The 23,073-nt window shown below is 33.8% G+C and overlaps 2 protein-coding genes across 2 annotated transcripts; both read left to right on the forward strand.

Annotated features, from left to right (window-relative positions):
• The first annotated feature begins 1,445 nt into the window (after window positions 1–1,445).
• LOC130052367 (heat shock 70 kDa protein 12A-like) lies at window positions 1,446–3,569 on the forward strand. The gene is made up of 3 exons (XM_056157090.1): window positions 1,446–2,136; window positions 2,579–2,741; window positions 2,882–3,569. Exons 1-3 carry the CDS (start codon window positions 1,945–1,947, stop codon window positions 3,517–3,519), a joined length of 993 nt encoding a protein of 330 aa, XP_056013065.1. The 5' UTR covers window positions 1,446–1,944; the 3' UTR covers window positions 3,520–3,569.
• Window positions 3,570–3,979: 410 nt separating this feature from the next.
• LOC125681907 (heat shock 70 kDa protein 12B-like) lies at window positions 3,980–12,200 on the forward strand. The gene is made up of 4 exons (XM_048922170.2): window positions 3,980–4,323; window positions 6,924–7,145; window positions 8,047–8,209; window positions 8,347–12,200. Exons 1-4 carry the CDS (start codon window positions 4,213–4,215, stop codon window positions 9,213–9,215), a joined length of 1,365 nt encoding a protein of 454 aa, XP_048778127.2. The 5' UTR covers window positions 3,980–4,212; the 3' UTR covers window positions 9,216–12,200.
• The last annotated feature ends 10,873 nt before the right edge of the window (window positions 12,201–23,073 follow it).

Genomic DNA, 23,073 nt, shown 5'->3' on the forward strand with positions numbered 1-23,073 from the left:
GTGGAAACATGAATGGGGAAAAGTACAAGTTAACGAGTGGAACAGTGGCGAATTTTTATCAAGCGAGGCTCCGACGGCAATCCTCCTAAAACCAGACAAATCATTTTACGCTTTCGGATTTGATGCAGAGACAATATTCACAAATATGGCAGAAAGAGATTCTGACTCAGAAGATGACGAAGAGGAAGGACCGAAAGAAAACTGAGAAGATTATTATTACTTTCACAGGTTCAAAATGCTGCTACATAGTGACGAAGTGAGTTAAACAAACGAGCAATAAAGATTAATGGCGGTGTGGATTTCATGGTTATGTTTTGACCTCGTATTTAAAAACGCGATCCTTTATTATCTAGCAATAGTTATGCTAATGATACTAGATCCATCAATCTATTCTCCAGCTAAAAAGAGAAAAATCTGTTTAACTCGAACATAAACCCCCTTAAAACATTTTTCTTAAGCAATCCTTTGTCTTTTTAGGCTTTTATATAGAAGAAAGTCCACTTGTAGTGAAAGGTTACCTGTAGGTGTCCAATAAGTTGACAATTGCTGTCCATTATTTTTAAGAATAGACAGATACTGTCCGTTCTTAAAAATAATGGACAGTAATTGTCAACTTATTGGACAGTACCAGGTAAACCCAATAACTTATTAGACGTCTACAGGTAGGCTGAAAATAAGAGAAAGGCAATACATTTGTCAAAGAGATACAAATTTAATTTTGAATTCCCTACAAGTAAGAATCAACACAGAGATAGGAAAAATCACTGAAACACTTAAAAACGATATTTCCCTTTAGAATTCTCTGCTTCAACTCGTAAGATTCACAATTTTTTTAAATTCCATTGGCCAGTACTATATCGCATCAAAACTTAAATTTGAAAGACATATTTCCATACTGTATTTGAATTTCGCTGGATTCAGAGGCACATTCCGAAACTTCTTCACAACGTTTTTTTATGTGTTCTTTATTAGCATATCCTAATTCTGAATTATTATTTTCGCTTTCATGAATAATTTCATTTCACGAGATAGGCGTATTGGGTTCTTTTGGCTGGCGTTAATTATTACCTCATCCAAATATTCGAAAACACAATGCTTTTCAGATCAAAATTTGGCTCTATAACTTTCTCACCCTCCATATCCAGAATATAACACATATTTGCAGTACTTTCACTAAAATCCTTAAATTTTGATTGTGCCATGAAAATGCTCTCCTCATCAGAGGAAGACATGTTGATATGGCTCAGTACTATAGAAAGAGTGAATATAAAACCTGCAGTAGAAGACTACTTACCTGACACTGTCCAATAAGTGAACAAAAGAAACAGAATTTTACACAAGACCGGTTATATTGTCAGACTATTCAAAATAGCTTTATTCATAATTATCATTGTCAATGGGTTTACCAGAGGATGTCCATTCTTAGAACAAAAGATGTAAATAAATGTTTTAAGTAGGATATAAGCCTCAAACTGTCCATTCTGTAAGAGAAAGAACTGATCTCGGCCCTATGGGCCTCGATTAGCTCTTTCTCTCACAGAATGGACAGTGTTTGGCTTATATCCTTTACATAAAATAGATGATTCCACGGTGAACACATTTTAAAGATATTATTTATTTTGAGGTGTTTAGAAAATGTATTCACCATCCTGTAAATATACATATACAATATCTTCTAAAAGGCAAATAGTGGAGAGAGAAACTCTACATAACCGGAGTCTTCCAAAGCTGCAAGGATTCGTCAAATATTACTTGGTTACCATTCTTATTAATATTCTGTCACTACAATGCTTTATCAGTGGTAGCTGCATCTAACTACATGTGCATTATGTTTGTTTTCTTGCTTGAAAATTTGAGGTGTCTGTAAATATGTCTGTTAAAATGCTAATTCTTTTCTTCTTCTTTTTAATATAGAGATTACATCGTAATACTGAGATAGAAGATATGACTGGGAAAAAGATGAAGGCTATGGAAATATTTTCTATATCTATTAAACATTTGAAGAATTCTATGATGGACATAATGCAACAGAAAATTGCCTTTAAAATCTTAGAAAAAGACATCGACTATGTATTGACAGTGCCAGCAATTTGGGGAGATGCATCGAAAATGTTCATGCGAGAAGCTGCAGTTAATGTATGCCATTCAATATAATCGTTGTTTACAATTCTCTAGCACGGAAAATATTTCTGTGTGTTCCAAAACAGAGTAGGCTTAGACCAAGAATTTTTTTAAAAGTCTTCGCCACTGAAATAGTTTGAATATAACCGCGGTGGCCCTAAAGCTGAAATCTATTAGTCATGGAATAATACTCTTAAGATTTAAGAATGAAAACGCAATATACTATTATTTTTTTTTTCTGTGGGACCCATTCAAATCTGCATATAAATAGATATAAACGTTTCACATTCAGGTGGCCTTCGATTTGAATAGATATGTACATGTAGGTATCCGAGAATATATATACATCGAACATCCCGCAAATACATGTACATATTTATTACAATATAGACATTTAAATCTTCTGAATGAATCATACAACAGTACTTTAAATAGTGACGAAAAATAAATTTTGCAGGCTGGAATACCAGGTGACCAATTAAACATCGCTTTAGAATCAGAGGCAGCCTCCATTTACTGTCAGTATATGTATCTGGAGCAAGAATATGACAAAGTTCACGATAGTACATTCCAGAAGCAGGTGAAAGAAAAATCCAAATACATGGTTGTAGACCTTGGAGGTAATTTAGGCTTCCTTTTTTGTATTTGATTTGGAATATTTGTCTTCAAAATTATTTCAAAATATTGTAAGATAGAATTATTTGGTAAAGGAACTTCTTTCAATAAATTTGTATACAAACATTGAAATATATTGTTTAAGGTGGTACTGCTGACATCACCGTTCACAAACAAGCAGACGATGGATCATTAGAGGCGTTGCTTCCTGCCACTGGAGGACCAATAGGAGGAACGTCTGTAGATGACGAGTATGCAAATTTCTTGGAAACAATCGGAGGAAAAAGAGTGTTAAACAAGTTTAAAGAACTTTGTCTGGAAGATCATTTAAGTATATTCAGAGACTTTGAAACAGCAAAACGTGCGTACAATGGAACAAAAGTTAGAATTAAAATCCCAGCCAATTTTGATAGCCTTATTAAAGAAGATAAAACTAGGGGAAGTATAAGCAAGGCGCTTCGAGATTCACAATACAAAGACCAAGTTACCTATAAGAATTATAAACTTGCCTTGGAACCTTCAGTATTTGAAGATGTGTTCAAGAAAGCCGTAGATGGAATTTCAAACCTTATCGAAAATATTTTAGCTATGCAATCTTTTAACGATGTGAAGACCATCATCATGGTTGGAGGCTTTTCAGAGTGTAACGTTATTCAAAATGCAATCAAGGCAAAATTTTCATCATATCGAATCATTACACCTCCCGAGGCTGGGCTTGCTGTTGTTAAAGGTGCCGTCTATTTTGGACATGTGCCAACTGCCATATCAAGGCGTGTCTCGTGATATACGTATGGAATCCAAAGCTGGCCAGAATATACACCAGGGATAGATCCACAAAGTAAGAAAATTGACGTTAATCTATCAATGCGATGCAAAGTGTTCGTATAACATACTACTCCTATGTACGTCAAACAATATGCTTCCCCTGTATTACAATTTATGCTAGATATTGAACTACAGGGGCATGCACGTGCCTATTTTGCACGATCGTGATATTTGTTATCAAAAGCACTACCAGAGACATGCCTGTATATAGCTGCAGTTATTATGTCTCAGGCATTAAGTACTTATTTTTTGTCTGGTGTTTTAAACACGCATTTCAGGTCTTAAAAGATACTAAGTTGATTTTTTTTTTAAATATTACATTAGATGTGTTGTATTAATATCTGTATGAGATGCAACACACGACTTGGTTCATCGTAGTGTATTAGTAAAATCATATCTTTATAAAATTTAGGCGGACAACAAAGGGTGGCCATACAATCAAACTGTACCAGATTGCCAGTCGTAGCGATTGATTTTGGAACGACATATTCAGGATATGCATTTTCATGGAAACATGAATGGGGAAAAGTACAAGTTAACGAGTGGAACAGTGGTGAATTTTTATCAAGCAAGACTCCGACGGCACTCCTCCTAAAACCAGACAAATCATTTTACGCTTTCGGATTTGATGCAGAGACACTATTCACAAATATGGCAGAAAGAGATTCTGACTCAGAAGATGACGAAGACGAAGGACCAAAAGAAAACTGCGAAGACTGTTACTACTTTCACAGGTTTAAAATGCTGCTACATAGGGACGAAGTAAGTATGCAAGATTGTTGATGGTCTGGATTTCATGGATATTATAGGACCTCATATTTAAAGACGCGATGATGTATTCTCTAGCAATAGTTATAGGTTTTAAAACATGCTAATTATGATTGATCCATCAATTTTTTATCCTACTACAACGAAAAACATGTTTATCTTTAAAATTAAACCCAACAAAACAAGATGATTCCACGGTGAACGTAACATTTTCATTCTATCTATTCATTTATTTTGAAGTTTTTAGATTGATTGATTGTATATTGTTTAACGTCCCTCTCGAGAATATTTCACTCATATGGAGACGTCACCATTGCCGGTGAAGGACTACAAAAATTTAGGCCTATATTCTGCGCTTACGGCCTTTGAGTAGGGAGGCAATCTAATTAAAATCAGATCCTAGGATACGCTCGCAATCGCTATAATAGGATATGACATAACCCCATTGGGGGTCATGTCCACATGACCTTTTGCTTGGAATATTCATGAGAACTATCAGCCAGTCAGATTGCGCCATACAGACAATGATGGCTATTCAGACGGTTCGATACACCCAAATTGAATTAATCGTGAATTGCGATTTATGTATGAATAGGGATGGGTATGATTTGAATAGTTTTCAAGATGGTTTTAAGGAATGAATTTATTATATTTTCTTTGGATGGAGGAATTCCACGAAACACAGAGACGGAAAACTGCAAAATTTATTTCTTATCATTTAATATTCTAAAACATTGAGTTTATATGATAAAAACATTATTTGAGTTGAGTTGAATTAACAAGTTATTCTTGGACTACATTCTATGTCATTTCGAGATGGGCGTAGTAATTTGTGAATACACAACTTAAAAAAAAAAACTAAATCCGTTAGGCCTAATGGCGACTTTCACGAACTGTTGTTTACTGTTGAGCAAACGGGTCTCGTGTGGACTGAAGAATGCAGTTTTAAAAGGATGAGTTAGAGATAAGTCCTGTTGAGAGAAAATTGCAGGAATTTTGTTGAGTGGAACTGGAATTAAGTGCAAAGTTCGATGTCGGTACTAACGGAAAGCGTGGGATACGTCCATAATCAAGATGTGGGATGCCAGGTAGGGTTCTCTTGAGGGTTGTCACGGCTTCCAGGTGGACAATGGAGTGTTACAGAAGGTTTTTCGAGTTTCATCAGTGAATTCCTAAGGCGTCACAGCTGTTGTTACGTCGTACGGAAACCTCGTTTCGGTGCCCACTCATAAACATATTTAGTCCGAAATATCTGACGTTTTCCTGGCTTTTTTAAAAAATATTATGCCGGAGTTCGAAACCATAGTCGTTTTAAAGGGCTACGATATTGCAGTGTCTCTGAGGCAGTGTGCGGTGTATCTGATATTTGGGTGGGTTCGTGACATGAAGGAAGTTGTCGCAAGGTGCAAACTGGACTATTGTCATCCCCGGGTGAATACATTTAATTCTCAGCCCGGAATTGCAGAAACCACAGGCCTCTGAATTTCTATCAGTAAGCCGTTATATGATTGATCAGAGTGATATATATATATATATATATATATATATATATATATATATATATATACATGTATATACCCCCTGTGGCAGAAGCAGACGTGTGTTGTTATATTGGGGGGGGGGGGGGTCCTCAAATAGTCATGTTTATTTCATTTTGCATAATTAATCATTATTTATATTTGATATTTGTTTCTTTTTGTTTAATAAATTTATATAGATCGATAGAATTGTTAAGTTTTTCTTTTCAGGATTCCTTAATCTATATATAAATACGAAGCATCCAGAGCAATCCCCGACATTCCAATAGAAAGTAGTTCCGGTCATTTATTTTTTTTCGTTGGATACAATATTCCAATAATTTTTCAACCAATAAAAAAGCGTATAACATGTAAAATTAAATGATTACTTAATTAACGCGAGAAATATAACGCCAGTCAACGTAAACTGTGCATTGTGACGTCACCTAGCTGCGATGGTTGTTTTTTCAAACCAAACAATCGCTGACATTCCTTGAAATGTGAACTCCGACGACTTCATAGGCGACGCTCTGATTGGTTAACATAAAGTTCACATGAACATGACCCCTAATCGAGTTATGTCAGATCTTCTTACGCAAAGTATACGGCGCGAATCTTAGAAGTCTGATTTTAATTAGATTGGTAGGGAGGGATCTTTATCGTGCCACATCTGCTGTGACACTGGGCCTCGGTTTTTGCGGTCTCATCCGAAGGACCGCCCCATTTAATCGCCTCTTACGATAAGCAAGGGATACTGAGGACCTGTTCTAACCTAGATCCCCACGGGACGAAGTTTTTAGAAAATTTATTCATAGTACTTTAGTATACATATACGACATCCCCTAAAATGCAGATATCTTACATAACCAGTGGTGTCAGGTTTTGTAAAAATTTACTTGTCATTCTTATCAGAGACATCAAACATTGCCATTGGGTATCAGAATTATACCAAATTAGTGCTGTAACCCTATATCATTGGGATTTCCATATAACTACATGTGCAATATGATTGTATTCTTCCTCTATAAGTTGAAATGTTTGGATATATGCATGTTAAAATACTAATTCTTTTTATAGAGACTGCATCGTAACACTGAGATAGAAGATATAAATGGGAAAAGGATGAAGGCTATGGAAATATTTTCTATATCTATTAAACATTTGAAGAATTCTGTGATGGACATAATGCATCAGCAAATTGCCTTTAAAATCTTAGAAAAAGACATCGACTATGTATTGACAGTGCCAACAATTTGGGGAGATGCAGCGAAAATGTTCATGCGAGAAACCTCTGTTAAGGTACTCATTCATTAGTCATTATAATTAAATTATGATGGATGTTGTGTCAATAATTGCAATTTTCTACCACAAAAAATATATCTATGTTTCCAAATAGAGTAAGACTAATACCATCCTTCATTAGTACGAGTGTGGGATAGGATAATTTCCACCGAGGGGACAAGATTCGCAGTCTAGGACGAGGCTTTGCCGAGTCCTAGACAGCGAATCTTGTTCCAGAGGTGGGAATTTCCCTATCCCCCACGAGTAAATAATGAAGGATTATTTTTCTCACATTTTACCTAAAGTTTAGTGTATAAATTTAGGAGCTTTGAGAAAATTCTGAATTATCAAAATCCTCATTTGAACTTTGATGCAAAAACTAATTAGATAGGCAGAAAGAGCATACCCGAACATGGTTTACACTGTAAGTGTAAACTAAAAAACCCAAGGTTGTCTACCAGAAAGCTATATAAATTAAAATTCAAAGATAACAATGCAAAATATTTTTACTTCACCGTGTAACGTAAATCTTCACCGTGTAACGTAAATCATAGAAAATATATGACGTCACAATCAAATGACGTCGCAGCAGTGTGAGACAGAAAAATCTCACATGGCTGTCTCACATGGGTAAAGTCAATCTCACACTGGTGATTATGTGAAAAAAAGTCGTCTTCACTCCTGATATACAGTCTGAATATAACCGAGGTGACTTAAAGCACAAATATCATGGTATCATGTATATGAAAATACACGTTGCTGTAACTTTTCTATTGTGAAGCCATTGAAATCTGCATCTACATAGATAAAACGTTCCAGATTCAGTTCCCTTCGGTTTATATGAATATGTAGATACTGTAAAGCTTCTAAATGAATAATGGAATAATACTCTGAATCGTGACGAAAATATATTTTCCAGGCTGGAATACCAAGTGACCAACTAACCATCGCTTTAGAACCAGAGGCAGCCTCCATTTACTGTCAATATATGTACCTGGAGCAAAAATATGACAAAGAACGTGATATTACATTCCAGAAGCAGGTGAAAGAAAAATCCAAATACATGGTTGTAGACCTTGGAGGTAATTTAAGCTTCATTATTGTAGATAATGTGGAATGTGTTTTCAACATTATTCCAAAATATTGTAAGATGATATTCCTTGGCAAAGGAAATTCTTGGAATCTCGGACTGAATAGACATTGAAATATCTTGTTTTAGGCGGCACTGTTGACATCACCGTTCACAAACAAGCAGACGATGGAACATTAGAGGAGTTGTTTCCCGCCACTGGAGAACCATTAGGAGGAACGTCTGTAGATGACAAGTTTGCAGATTTCTTGGAAACAATCGGAGGAAAAGGAGTGTTAAACAAGTTTAAAGAACGTTGTTTGAAAGATCATTTAGATATATTCAGAAACTTTGAAACAGCAAAGCGTGCGTACAATGGAACAAAAGTTAGAATTAAAATCCCAGCCAATTTTGATAGCCTTATTAAAGAAGATAAAACTAGGGGAAGTATAAGCAAGGCGCTTCGAGACACACAATACACGGATCGTGTTACCTATGCGAATGGTAAACTTGCCTTGGAATCTTCAGTATTTGAAGAATTTTTCAAGAAAGCCGTAGATGGGATTTCAATCTTTATCGAAAATATTTTAGCTAGGAAATCGTTTGACGATGTGAGGACCATCATCATGGTTGGAGGCTTTTCAAAGAGTAGCATTATTCAAAACGAAATCAAGAACAAATTATCACCCTATCGAATCATCATACCTGAAGAGGCTGGGCTTGCTGTTGTTAAAGGTGACGTCTATTTTGGACATGTGCCAAATGCCATATCAAGGCGTGTCTCGCTGTATACGTATGGAATCCAAAGCTGGCCAGAATATACACCAGGGATAGATCCACCAAGTAAGAAAATTGACGTTAATGGAACAATGCGATGCAAAGATGTTTTCTTTCCTCTTGTACAGCGCGGAGAACAAATTTCTGTAGGTTTCAGAAAATCTCAGGTTTTTCGGTCTTTCAAACCAAATGAAAGTGAAACAGAATGTGCAATTTATGTTTCGGATCAAGAAAATCCATGATTTGTTGATGATAGAAGTTGCAGAAAATTGGGTATATTGAGAGTACCATTACCACTCGGATTTGGTTCTGCAGAAATAGAAGAAACAATTATATTTGGTGAAACGGAAATAAAATTTGTTGCACACCAGATTGGATCTAGTAGAGTACTGGAGACATCATTTGATATGTTGGACTTTTAAAATCTTCCTAGGTTCTGATTCCTGTACGCTCATGGAATTGTGAATGATTTATCTGACAAGGTTGAGTGAACAAAATATTTTCTATTAAATTAAAGACTACACTTTTTGACATCATAGACAGTTGCTTCTTCAACAAAAATGGAAAACAGAAATATTCATATCTAGTGATCAGTCATCCAAAAACTTCTTGGGTAAACACCACTTTGACTCCACGCACAGGTACTTTGAAGATGAAATAAAAAAAAATATGCTGGAGTTCCTCATTGACAATATATTTGTAGTCTTTGGTGATCAGGTCTTTAAACAGTCTGTTCGAATTCTCATGGGTACGAATTGTGCTCCATTATTAGCTGACCTATTTTTATACTCCTATGAAGCAGAATTTATTAAAAAACTTCTACGTGAGAAGAAATATTTCTTGGTGTGGCCTTCAATTCGACATTTAGATATATTGACGACGTTTTATCTATTAAGAATAATAATTTTCATTCATATGTCGATTTCATATATCCCTGTGAACTCGAAATAAAAGACATCACAGACTCGTGCACTTTTGCGTCACACGACCTCTAAGCTTGGAAACCAGCGTTCTACCACTGAGCTACCGCGACCGGTGAAGAAACGAAAATAAGTTCACATGATTTTATAATGCCGTGTATTGCAATCAAACATTTTATCAGATATAGAATAAACGAATTGTTATCAACAATTCATCATCATCATTATCATTAGGCCTACTGAATTCTTTGGATTTTTTAAGTATACATATATGTATCACGTGTAAGGAAAGGATTACATATATAATGCTACATGTATGTCTGTAAGATATATATCAAATCTAATTATCTATGTGCATTGCTCTATGTGTAGTGTATATGTGAGTGTTTGCTGTATGTAGTATTTTGTGTCTGTGTGTATCACTGTGTGTAGTATTTATATGTGTTTGTTAACACTCATCCATTTTAATTCATTATGTGGTCTTTGTTTTATTTTGTTTGAAATCTTTGTTGCCTGCATATATTTTTAGGTCACCTAAGTAAACTCAGGTGACCTATTGCAATTGGTTGTCGTCCGTCGTCGTTCGTCGTGCGTTAACAGTTGAACATTTTTAATTTCTTGATAACTACCAGTCCAATTCTTTTCAAATTTGATATGAAGCATCATTGGGACAAGGGCGACATACATTGTAAATTTCATGACTCCAGATCTCCTAGGGTCTTAAGGGTGGGGCAAAAACTGCCCAAAATTGACAAATTTTCAAAAATCTTTCTCTCTAGAACCGCATATGTTTAAGAAAAACTAAATGCATGGTAATGTAGAGCAGGAAGGCCTCTACCAAATTTATAAATTTCATGATCCCCAGGGTAGGGGTTCTGGCCCCAGAGCCGGGCCAAACTTGGTATATAGTGCTAAATGGATAGAGCAGGTAGTCTTTTACCATAATTGTAAATTTGATTTTCTCCAGAGTAAGGGTTCTGACACCAGGGTGGGGCCAAACTTAGTATATAGTATGCATGTGTAAATTTGCTGATGCTGTATAAAACCTAAATGCATACTTAGGAATAGCAGAAAAGGATGTACCAAAAATGGTGAATTTCATAATCCAGGGTTATGACTTTAGGATGAGTCCAAATTAGTCATATTTTTTATGTTTTTAATGTTAATACACCTATTATTTAAAGCCTTTCATCAGTGTATGGACTTTTGAGAGCAGTAAAGTTTTAAGAAGACATCTTGTTTATACTGTTGCTGAACATCAGAATTTAACTTAGATATTCAGTACAGGAATTTTTTTCTAGATTTCATAGCCCATGAAAGTAGTGATACTTTTTCACTAGTATCTAGGTGACCGATAAGGTCTGTGGGTCTCTTGTTCTATTTCCTCATATTCTTTAGTAATTATAAATTAAGTCTATTTTTATCACTTCGTATATTTTGGATCAGCTCTTTGGACGAATAAGGCATGTCCTAATTCGCTCCACTTTTAACATTGATTGGCAAGCCTAAAGACCAAAAACATGTAGTCTGGGTTGTAAATACGTTTGTAGATTAGTGTAGTTGTAGTGCTAGATGTATTTATATGTAGTTTTTGTTATCATGCTCTGTTGATATTGACCACATTATGTAATTCTTTTCGTTTGTCCTGAAGAAGGGACGGGTCGTCCCGAAAATTTGACAATCTCGTTGTTCGTGTCGTTGGTCATTTTAGTGCTTTGTATATATATATATATATATATATATATATATATATATATATATTCGATTTTAACAGATGTTTGTTCTAAAATGACAGCTTGCTTCTGCTTTTCTGTTTCTTTTCTATCAGATTCTTTTCTTATCATCCTTGTTTTGTAAGCTAATTAGTAAAACCATAGAGCTCTTTGGACGAATAAGGCATGTCCTAATTCGCTCCACTTTTAACATTGATTGGCAAGCCTAAAGACCAAAAACATGTAGTCTGCGTTGTAAATACGTTTGTAGATTAGTGTAGTGTGTAGTTGTAGTGCTAGATGTATTTATATGTAGTTTTTGTTATTATGCTCTGTTGATATTGACCACATTATGTAATTCTTTTCGTTTGTCTTCAAGAAGGGACGGGTCGTCCCGAAAATTTGACAATCTCGTTGTTCGTGTCGTTGGTCATTTTAGTGCTTTGTATAATTTTTTGTATTTGACCTTGTATCCATGTTGTGGATCCGACACTCTGAGGTATCATGTGTTGTTGGAACTTTAGTACGTTTATGTATATATATATATATTATAGGATTAAACATTCGTTTTGAAGAATTTATCGATGTGTAAACTCCGGACATTTTACCCACAAACTGAATAAAAGTGCGAAGCACTTTTATGTTAAGTTTGTGAGTAAAATGTCCGGAGTTTACACATCGATAAATTCTTCAAAAAGAATGTTTGATTCTTATAATTCCAATTCATTCACTTTATTTACAATTGCAAAAATTTGAATAGTTTCCCCGCACTGTGTTATTTGTTTTCAGGCGTGTATGAATACATCGCGTTTTCGGATTTATTGATGTATAAACTCTTGTTCAGTTTTATTTTTGTCCAATCAAAACAATTGTAATAACTAACATTGGAATTATATATATATATATATATATATATATATATATATATATAGCTGTTTAAAAACTTTTTTCAATTTAACCTTTTCATATCATTAATATACATGTGTATTTTCTAATTAAAGAAGTTGGTACAGATTTAACCACCAGTTTTCAAGAAATTGAATTTTGATGTTAAAAAACATCTTTTCCAGAAATAATAAAGATATAATGATTAAAAATATTGGTGTGTTGTATTTTAATTCAAACATCGTAAACAGAAATATCTCAAAGACATGAATAAAAAAAATTGTGAAAAATAAACGACAAATAATTGTGATTTGGGGTTAATACAGATGTTTCTTTAAATATATGAGGAATTGGTACAGGAAAAATCACCAGGTGTATCATTCCACCTTAAACATCATCTATATGCTGATCAGAAAACTTTTCTGAGCATCCAGAATAATAATGTACATGTATACTGTATAGTTACGTACAAAGAAGCCTCACAGTTTTTTCATCTTATAGTATGGACTTTCTTTTGCAATGCAAAATCCTCAAGATATCCATCATTAACCCTCTCTCTACCGTATCGGTCAATATGACCGATAGCGCGTAAAAACAGGGCTACGCAAAAGGAGTGTCTATAAATCTTTGAAACTACGGACGTAATATATATGCTTTATATATCACATTTTTGCAAATTTTCTATATTTTTTAACTATGCAAATATCAATTGAATAAATAAAGCCATTAAATTAAAAACAAGCATTTAAAATGAAAGATGACTTCGTCTAAATATGACGTAACGCTTTGTCGCAAGGCCATTTCCCCCCTCGCTATGATTTTTTTTTTATTTTCCCTATAAATGCAATATCTTTTATATTTTTGAGAAGCATGTATTCCCTGCTTTCAGTACATATAAAAATTATTTTTAATGCCTGGCAAAGTTATAAGAAAATAGCAATTTTTCGCACATATACGTTGTTTTGCGATTTTATTTCTCAATGTTTAAACAGAGCGGCGTTTTATCTATACTTATATATAGAAATAGGGAAAAGTAAATACATCCTGTAAAAGTAGAGGAAATGTTCTTTTTAATGGACTCTTATTCATATTATAATTCTCGGTAGTTTTTATATTACGATAAAATGAAATTGGGACATGCTGCTCGGTTTTCTTAAAAATTAGCGACAAATCGACGTCGCTAACAGCAATCGACGCGCGTCGCACAATAAAGTGGTGAAAACTATTTGTATTGTCCTCTTTTAGTAAATTCAATACCTTTTGATACACTAAAACAACATACATACATGTATGAAATAATCAGCCAGGTATCTCTGGGTTTTTTTAAAAAGCATAAAACCAATATTGCTTTATAACAGTTACACAACCTACATGTAACTTCATAAAACACCTATTGAAAATGTTACATCGCAGTGTAATATTGTTGCAAATGATAAAACGGTTTTAAAAAAAGTTCAGAATTTATCATAAATCCAAAAATATTAATTCACAAATACATTTTAGAAACAAACTGAATTTAACAAAGAAATTTCGAAGATTGACTCACATACAAACTCACACACATCTAATCTTTGACAACTCCGCCCACATTCGTACTTACCAGCCAATTAACTTAAGGATAATAAAGTTGCAAGAACAGGGAAAAGCCGTATGACATTAATTTACAATACTGAAATTAGGTAGAGCTAAGCATAACAAATTCAAAGAACACAATCCTAAGATCTAACCATAAAGTTGATAACAAGTATGAGTAAATGACATTGATATCTTGAGACAGGAAAAAGATGTCAAGGATTAGAAATTGCTAACATGTGCAAAAATGCCCTTTCTAAACATCAAATGAAATAATTAAACTTCAATTACAGATGTCAAACAAGACCAAAAATTAAGAGAACAAATATATGGAAATAGATTGATAATTAATAATTTGTCATTTATAAACCCTCAATATACATAATCATAACATCCGCCCACAGAAAATAAAATTGTAAAACAATTTTACATGGGGTTAATAAATGCAAATTAAAAATTAAAAAAAATGAATACAGTGGGGAAATAAAATGAAAAGAAAATAAACTGCCATGTACATATTACAACATGAGTAAACACTCAAAACAATGTTCTCGTACTAAGCTGTACATTAGAAACATATTAAAATGTAATTGTACAATCGGTATAACCTAAATGACACGTATGATTACTTATAACCATCTATCATATAAGTACCATGGTTTCACAACGACAAGCAGACACGGAGTCAATAATATACAGCAGCTAAAACAATTACTTAGATAAACAACGACTTTGAAACAGTCACAATCAAATAGTAATTAATAGCAGAGCTTGTAAACATTGCTCCCTCACATAGTCGGTCACTCAACTTAATTAAATTATCTCCTCAGCACCACGAGACGAGCTCCTGCAGTTAGATAACTAGAGCAAATTTACATTCTCGGACAAAAGTGCTGTGCCTTTCTATCATGATAAACAATAAATCACTGCAATAGTAATGATCTCAAAATCCAATAATCATAAAATCAAAAAAAAATCTATACAAGGCGCCACAATGAAAATAAAAAAAATCACATAACAAGCATAAGAAAATTATTTACACATATATACAATAAGGGGATCATGGACTGCCGGTAGCCATATGCCTCCCCTAGCTTGGCCTGCTGGAATGCGGCTTGAAGACTTTTTGGATTGGCCGCTCGGACGAAGAATGCAAGTTGTTGCGGAAGTCCGTTGATAAATTTAGATATCAGATCCCTTTCTGGCTTGTCGAGCCTCGATCCTTTTTCTAAGACTTGACTGTGGAACCCTTCTATCGGTGCTCCAGGCTGGAGGGTCAAGGCGTCAAAAATGGCAGACTCCGCAATAATTGCTGGATCAAAAATATTCTTGCTGATGTACTGGGCCTGAAAAACTTCTTTCAAAACCGACCAAGAGAGTTTATCTGAAATATCCAAGGCACTAAACCATATAAGTGCCGGTCCTTTTAGATGAAGATGAAAAGCAGCTATAATCCTACTGTTCTCCATTAAATTTTCTAAAGTACAGAAAGATTCAAATTCCTCTAGAAATTTTCGTGCATTTTCACTAGTGTATCCGTGGAATTTCGTAAGTTCTATTTTGGCGGATATTGCTGAAGGTGAATTAAACGATTTTGGTTCACTGGGCATTTCAAGAACAGTCTGATTGGGTGAACAAAAACCAAAATATTCATTGTTATTATCCATGTTGAAGTAATTAATAATCCAAAGAAAAATAATTTAGATTCTCCGCCATGTAATATTGTTGCAAATGATAAAACGGTTTTAAAAAAAAGTTCAGAATTTATTATAAATCCAAAAATATTAATTCACAAATACATTTTAGAAACAAACTGAATCATAACAGCAGATTGAATTTAAAAAAAGATAAATAAAATACTTTAATTTCAGATATAAACGTTATATTTGTTCGGAATAGTAATAATTTTTTTCTCTGCCAAAGAAAGAAAACAAAAAAGAAGTTCGCTTATATATAGCCTGTATACTTTTATTTTTCCGTGATCCGGTTCGCGGGCCTCGTGGGGTTTTTTGAAAGTGTGCACGGAGAACATACGTGTTTTCGTTTCAACGAAAACAACACAGCTTCACCGTGACTGTCACAACAAACGCTTGTATTTTACATCTTTAAAACGACCTGATGTCAGAAGAAAAAGATGCCCTGGATCTCCTGTTGCAGGATGACCCAAACGATCATGCATTCAGTATAAATACGTACATGTAAGTTGATGTAGCTACAAAGGCCGACTAAAAAGAAAAAAAATGCGGTTTTGTCATGTTATGAAAAATTCACGATTAATTAACCGCGATTTGATGCCATGATTTGTCGTTTCATGAAAGAAAATATTTATATTTTATGATATCTAAACCAAGTGAATAACACCCTGTCCGGGTCCGACAGTTTGATTAACACCCCCCCCCCCTTTTTCCCCCAGAATTATCTCCTTACCTGACGCGCGAGTGTAAGAAGGGGGTGTATTTAGTGTATAATGGGATGGGGTGGTTTTAATCAGACTGGGTATTCACGACCGCTGGTGAGAAGGCTGTTTTCCAAGTTTTTTCCATGTTTATAAAAGAAATTATCTTTCTATGAAAAGAAAACACAATCTGTTAGGAAAACACACTTTGCATTATTGTAATGATAGAATTTATTATCATAATTTGAATTATTTTCTATATTCTGTAACAGGAATAAAAACAAAATGTGTGTTTGGGCCAAAATGGGGGTGGGTTAACATCAATCAAAGTCTGATTATGACAGGCTAATGAAAAATCATATTGATTTCTCTTTAATCCAAATGCATGTATTTTATATACACTTAGTAGCTTATGACCATAAATTACATGTGATCCATACATGCTGGTACTTGTCTGCTATGAGCTGATGAGCACGTGTCCCCTTCTTGCCGGCCTCCTCTGTGGCCGAGTGGTTAGAGCATTGCGCTCAAAATCACACGGCCTCTCACCTCTGTCGGCGTGGGTTCGAATCCCGTTCGCGCCGGTAAGTGAGAAACTTTTCCTAGTTTACTTTCGAAAGATCGGTGGTCTCTCCCCAGGTATCTGGGTTCTCTCTTCCACCAATAAAAAAAAACTGGGTGCCACCAGATAACTGAAAAATTGTTGAGTTTGGCAGAAAATATCAATCAATCAATCCTCTTCTTGCCTAGATTTTCTCTAATTTCGACTAAATCCACAGCCCATCAGAGAACCATGCAAGGGGATTTAGACACTGGGTACCACTAAGAAGCAATTCAATTCAACTTTTATATCTGGGGTCATTCACTTTCCCTCAGAGTTTCAGTATTTTCGCTGGACCCTGTAGGTTTTAACCTGAATTTCTTCAGTATTTGCCCTCGTGTATAATATATGCTAGGCATAATGCAGATACCTACATGATACTTTTTTTTTTCATTACCCACTCTGCTACTCTCGCAATGTATAATAAGATATTCCATTCATTTCTTAACACATGTATGCAATCCCTTACCTTATCTTTAAATAAATTTGAGTAAATAAATTTAAGTGCGAAACTGTTCCATGCTACCGTGAAACTTAGATTTTGCTTTTTAAACATAAACCAACAATTCTTAATTGTAATTTCTTTTCTTCTTTAAAAAGGGTATTGACATTCCAATATTTAGAGGGAAGTTCCCAGGTATCATCCTCTACTGACAGTCTACTGACAAATCCAGACATGCATTGGAAGGATGCTGATGTGGAGGACACAGGAACACCTGATCCCAGAACTGTGGCATTTCATTCGGGGTGACAACCTGGCTTTCAGTTGGTATGACTCTTTGAGGTTGAATATAGGGTTAAATCAGTATAAAATTGATTAACATTCAAATAAATCCAGATAATACATTCACAATTGGAATCATGGCATTATGGTACACTGATATGTGTGTACCATTTTACTGTTGTTGTTTGTTTTGTTTTTTTTGTTTTTTTTGTTTTTTTTTTTGTTGCATAACTAGGGATCGTATACATACAAAATGAGACAAAACAATTTCTAATTAGTTTCTAATTATAAGGTATGACACGTTTTAAGGTATGGTGGCCAATACTGATTTTATTTGCAATTTTCTTTCATATATGGGACCCTATTATTCGGAGAACTGCAGATTTTATGAAGCTGTCTTTGACAGAAGATTTGGTTTTCTCCATCTGTGTTGCCACCAACCATTATGCTGAGATGGTCATATCTAGGGGGAAGGGTTGCCATATACTTCCCAAGGAAGTTTGCAGCCTCTCACTGAAGAGGAACTGTACAGGTATTACTAGTTTTAAAAACCGATATTGTGGCAGTGATTTCCAGTTTAAAAAGAATAATAAAATGCAAAGTAAAAAGATTACCTTTACCAAAATTAATCTGGCTGTGAATGTAACTCATTTAATAAATGTGTACTACAATTACCTCTGATAAAATTTCATAAGTAATTAAATGCATACTTTTCAGAGGGCCTTGATTATCGAAAACATTTACAGAGCCAATTTGAGTATTCAAAAGCTTTGACAATACATTAGTATTTAGGACTAAGTATTAAGAAATACTTTTTTTTCCAGATTTTTGTGCATTATCTTATACACGCTGCTGTGAAGTTCCTGTTGATAGACAGATATTGGTCAACACATGCCCCTGTCGGAACAACTCATTATCAAGAATTATGTCTAGAAATAGGTTTCAAGAGGTTGAATATAGGAACATTTTTGTTAAATATGATGCAAGTACATTTAAATCTAGTGATTGAAAGTAAGTACTTGAACATTCGTATATGTTGAACTTGGAGAGGAAAAATGGTTACTACTTTTTGATAACATTTGATAAGGTGTTGTTGCTTAGCAACCAAATATAATTGAATTAAAAAAATAGATTATTTTAGATTAACAATAATTGAAAGATCTTTGTTTTAATGTTGCAATACTTATTCTATTTAATGGAACATAATGGCAAAACGACATATTATTAGAAAATGATGGACAAGTATATTAAGTACGAAGTTTCCATTTGATGACCTTTGACCTTAATTCTCTTCATCATATTGTTTGTTAAAAACCTTTTAAAATGATTAACATCTATTTAAAGATTATATTTTTAAAATAATGTGACATTTACTAATCATCATGGATTGTAATTACGTTTAAATTTTGTCAAATGGATGCAGAAAGGCAAATTATGGTCAAAATTGTACTATGAGTGTTGTTACTTAGCAACCAAAAATATTTGTTTGTCAATAAAATTGATTAGTTTGATTTTGTTCTTTTTGTAGTATATTAAAAGGCACTTTAGCTCATACATTTAGAATTTCCTATTTTTGACTCTAATCTAGTGAGATATATATATATATATATATATATATATATATTTATATGACCTTTGACCCCGTAGACCTATTTGAGGTCATGGGATACATTGACAAATTTTATAAGAAATTGTTCCCTGTCCAATTCCTAACAAAATTACATGTCATATGCCTACCCCAAATCGTGATTAGACTTTAAAAACCTCTAAAATGTGCCGGTAGAGAAAGGGTTAAGTAGGAAAAGTGTGACGTGAAGTCTCTAGACTATAAATGAATTTTTTTATCAGTTACATATACATATTGTAGGGCTCACTGCGGTTGTGACCGGTCGAAAGGGGATACTTACTCCTCCTAGGCACCTAATCCTACCTCTTGTGTATCCAGGGATCCGTGTTTGCCCAACTATCTACTTTGTATTGTTTATAGGAGTTATGAGATTGATCACTGTTCGTTATCTTCACCTTTCATTTATATATTTAATTTATTTGCAAATTATTCATATATATCGATGGTATATATTTTCGCTTTGTATGCATTAAGCAATGCATAAGGTATTAAGGAATGGACAACTAATAACACACAAAATAACATAAATATCATACACTTCTAACTTGTTTCTTTTTTCTGATTACAGTATTGCTAATGTACATTTCGTAAGTGACCTAAAAAAAACCCAGACGGTTTCCGTATTCGGGTTTTTTAAAATAAAATTCATATTGATTACAGATGACAACCAACACCATTTTAAGGATGTATGCTACACCAGAGAAATATGATGTAGATGAAAAGTGGAGGATATGTACAACAATATGTTGAAGTTGAAATTTTTCAAATTTACTTAATTTTGTCAAAAAATACAGTTTTAATAGAAGATAATCTGGAAAAAATTTAAAACCCCTGCTGGACTTGAATCTGCGACCTACAGTTTAGTAGTCGGTATGCTAACCTACTGAGCTACTCGGCTAGGTATCTTAATTGAAAAGGAAAAGTCAAATATTGCTGATATTGATTTTTCCTCCATGTTTTTAAAGGAAGTCAGCCATTATGATGATGTAGAGTACCTCCTTAATACGGAATATCGGAACCATTATTTTGTCTCCGATTCCGTCCTGGTTTCAATAATTAGTATGTTCAACGAGATCACGTTTTCTGCTTTAACTTGGCCAACTTTTCAGTAAACAAGCACATGTTACTTATTTACTATCAGATATAGCCTAGTGAGTTCATGCACATTTTAGCGCCTTTTTTTTTTTAAGTTGAGGGATGGAAAACAAACGAAGAAAAAAAGTGCCGTTATATTTATATGAAAAATCATAGTTAGCAAGAAAAGCAGTTCTGTCCAAACCCCTAAATCGTAAAGGGGGGGTATTCTTCAGTTCATGAGTTTAACTCATCGATCTAACCTTGTATTTCCACTACCATTCACCGCTAGTATATCAAGTGACCAGCTAATGAATCGATATTTGCATGTACTAATGACAAAATTTAATGTTGATGTTAGATCTGCTTTAAAGGCAAATCTAATTCATTCCTATTTGTAATTATTTGCTTGTAATTTCTTTTATATCTACTTGTGTTTGTGTGACGTCACACGTCTTTACGCGACGTCGAACGTGCACATGTCTATTGTGACGTAAAATAACAAATCCGAAAAACAACAATTTGATTTACTAGTTAACAGTTGTAGTCGGCAGTGTAATAAGTTAGAGACACTATATTTTTGGTAAGCACACTTTTATTATTTGATAATTTACAGTTCAATTAATACAAATAATCATTAAGCGTATACATAACGCACTTACCATTATTTCAGTAATTTAGCAGTTCATATTTAGATATTTATGATTGCTCGTATTCTTACGTAATATTGTACTTAGTTTAAAGTTTTATTCTAATGATTTGTAATCATATTGTATTGATATTGTATTGTGTGTTTATTCTCTCTTACAGAGAATCGTTTCATTACTACAGAAAATAAAGACATGTAAATATGGAACGCATATCCCTTCATTCTAACATCGGACGAGCCGACGGCAACAGTTGTATGTGATAAGTTAAGGTAACTCCAAACTCGCAGTTTTATCTGATACAAATCTAAAAAGTGTAATTATTTCCATTTATTAGAGTTCAAACTAACAAATTATCAAATAAAATATATAGGTCATCACACTTTTTAAGATGTGAGATATACATAAACAGAATCATATATCACCGTCAGAAAATTGCAATTTTCCTTAAATAACGGTATCAAAATTGAATAAAAACTGGTTATGACGATATAATAGCATTCATTACAATTTCATAAAACTGTTTCTTCACAAAAATATACATGTACAAAATGTCTGTAAAAAATAAAGGAAGACTAGATCTATGGCATAATAGACTTCATAGAGAAGTCAATAAAAACAGAGTTGTTGCCCTTGGATTCAATATTTTAAAACTTATCATTGGTTATTCATCTATAACTTAGACCTTTGAAATATTTTATTTACACTTTTGAAATATTTCATTTTTAACAAGATTTTTTACGATAACTATTGCAAAAGACTCCAACAAAAGGTACTTTCCTATCATGCATAAATCGAAATAAATAATTGATTTTGCAAAATCTGATGACATCACAGGAGGGTGGAATTACTTTAACCCGGCGCAATCTCAGGAAAACAGGGGGAGGGGGGCTACATGTTGCTGCATGTATATTTCTGGAGATCGATTTATAAGTAATTTATTGTGATTAATTATATAATTTCATAGCGCTCGGTTCTTTTAATGACTCTTGAAAATCTCATCAAGTAAATATCCACACTTGTAAGTGCATAAGGTATAGGAAATATACTTTTTCTTTTGTTTTATCTCTGCTACCAAGCATCAGAAATTTAATCCAATAACTCATGTTTTGGTACTAAGGCATTCAATTCCAACATTCTGAAAAGTAATCTTTAAACCAGGCAGATATTTTTGTATCAGTAATGAGTCGTCTTTAGCCATCACCAATTTGTATACAAGAGTTGCCCAAGTGACGCATAATTTTCATAACTTCTTTTTCTGAAGAGTTCCAAAAATTTCTTGTTCCGATTTCCCGTATTTTTCGAACACATTTTTGATAAATGAACTATAAGCAAAATATGAATTGGTTGATGCATGCATAAGGTTCCAATTTTAGAATAGAAAAGTCATAATACGATAGAAAGTAACGTTTTCTATCAACCATTCCGTGTTTGGCGCGCATCTGTGACGTCATACATGAAAATTACGTCATTTATCTTGAAGTTTAGTTTAGCTGATATCAAAGTTGTCTTGATTCATACAAATCATTAACAAAAGACAGTAAATTTAGCGGCCATATACCGCCAATACTGTACCTTTAATCGATCGATTTTTTTGTATATCTACAACTGCACGTAACTCAATGGATAATGTCTCGAGTTACAGACCTACAGATTCAGAATTCAAATTCGCAGGTGTCTTTTTGTGTTATTTGTAGCTTTTTTTCAAAATCACATTTGTCTCTTCAAAATTGCATTTCTTTTCTCTTTTTGACATATGTATTTATATATATTATTGGATCTTTCATGATTATATGAAATTAAATTTGATAAACGTTTTCAAAGTGTAGTGAACTATGTTCATTTAAAGGCTACTTTCCTTTTCGATACACTACCACGAAAATAGCAACAACAAAAAGGGAAAAACCTATAATAAAGTGTCAACACACTTTGGTGAATCTACG

Source organism: Ostrea edulis, chromosome 2, assembly GCF_947568905.1.
Source record: "Ostrea edulis chromosome 2, xbOstEdul1.1, whole genome shotgun sequence".
Taxonomy (NCBI): Eukaryota; Metazoa; Mollusca; class Bivalvia; order Ostreida; family Ostreidae; genus Ostrea; species Ostrea edulis.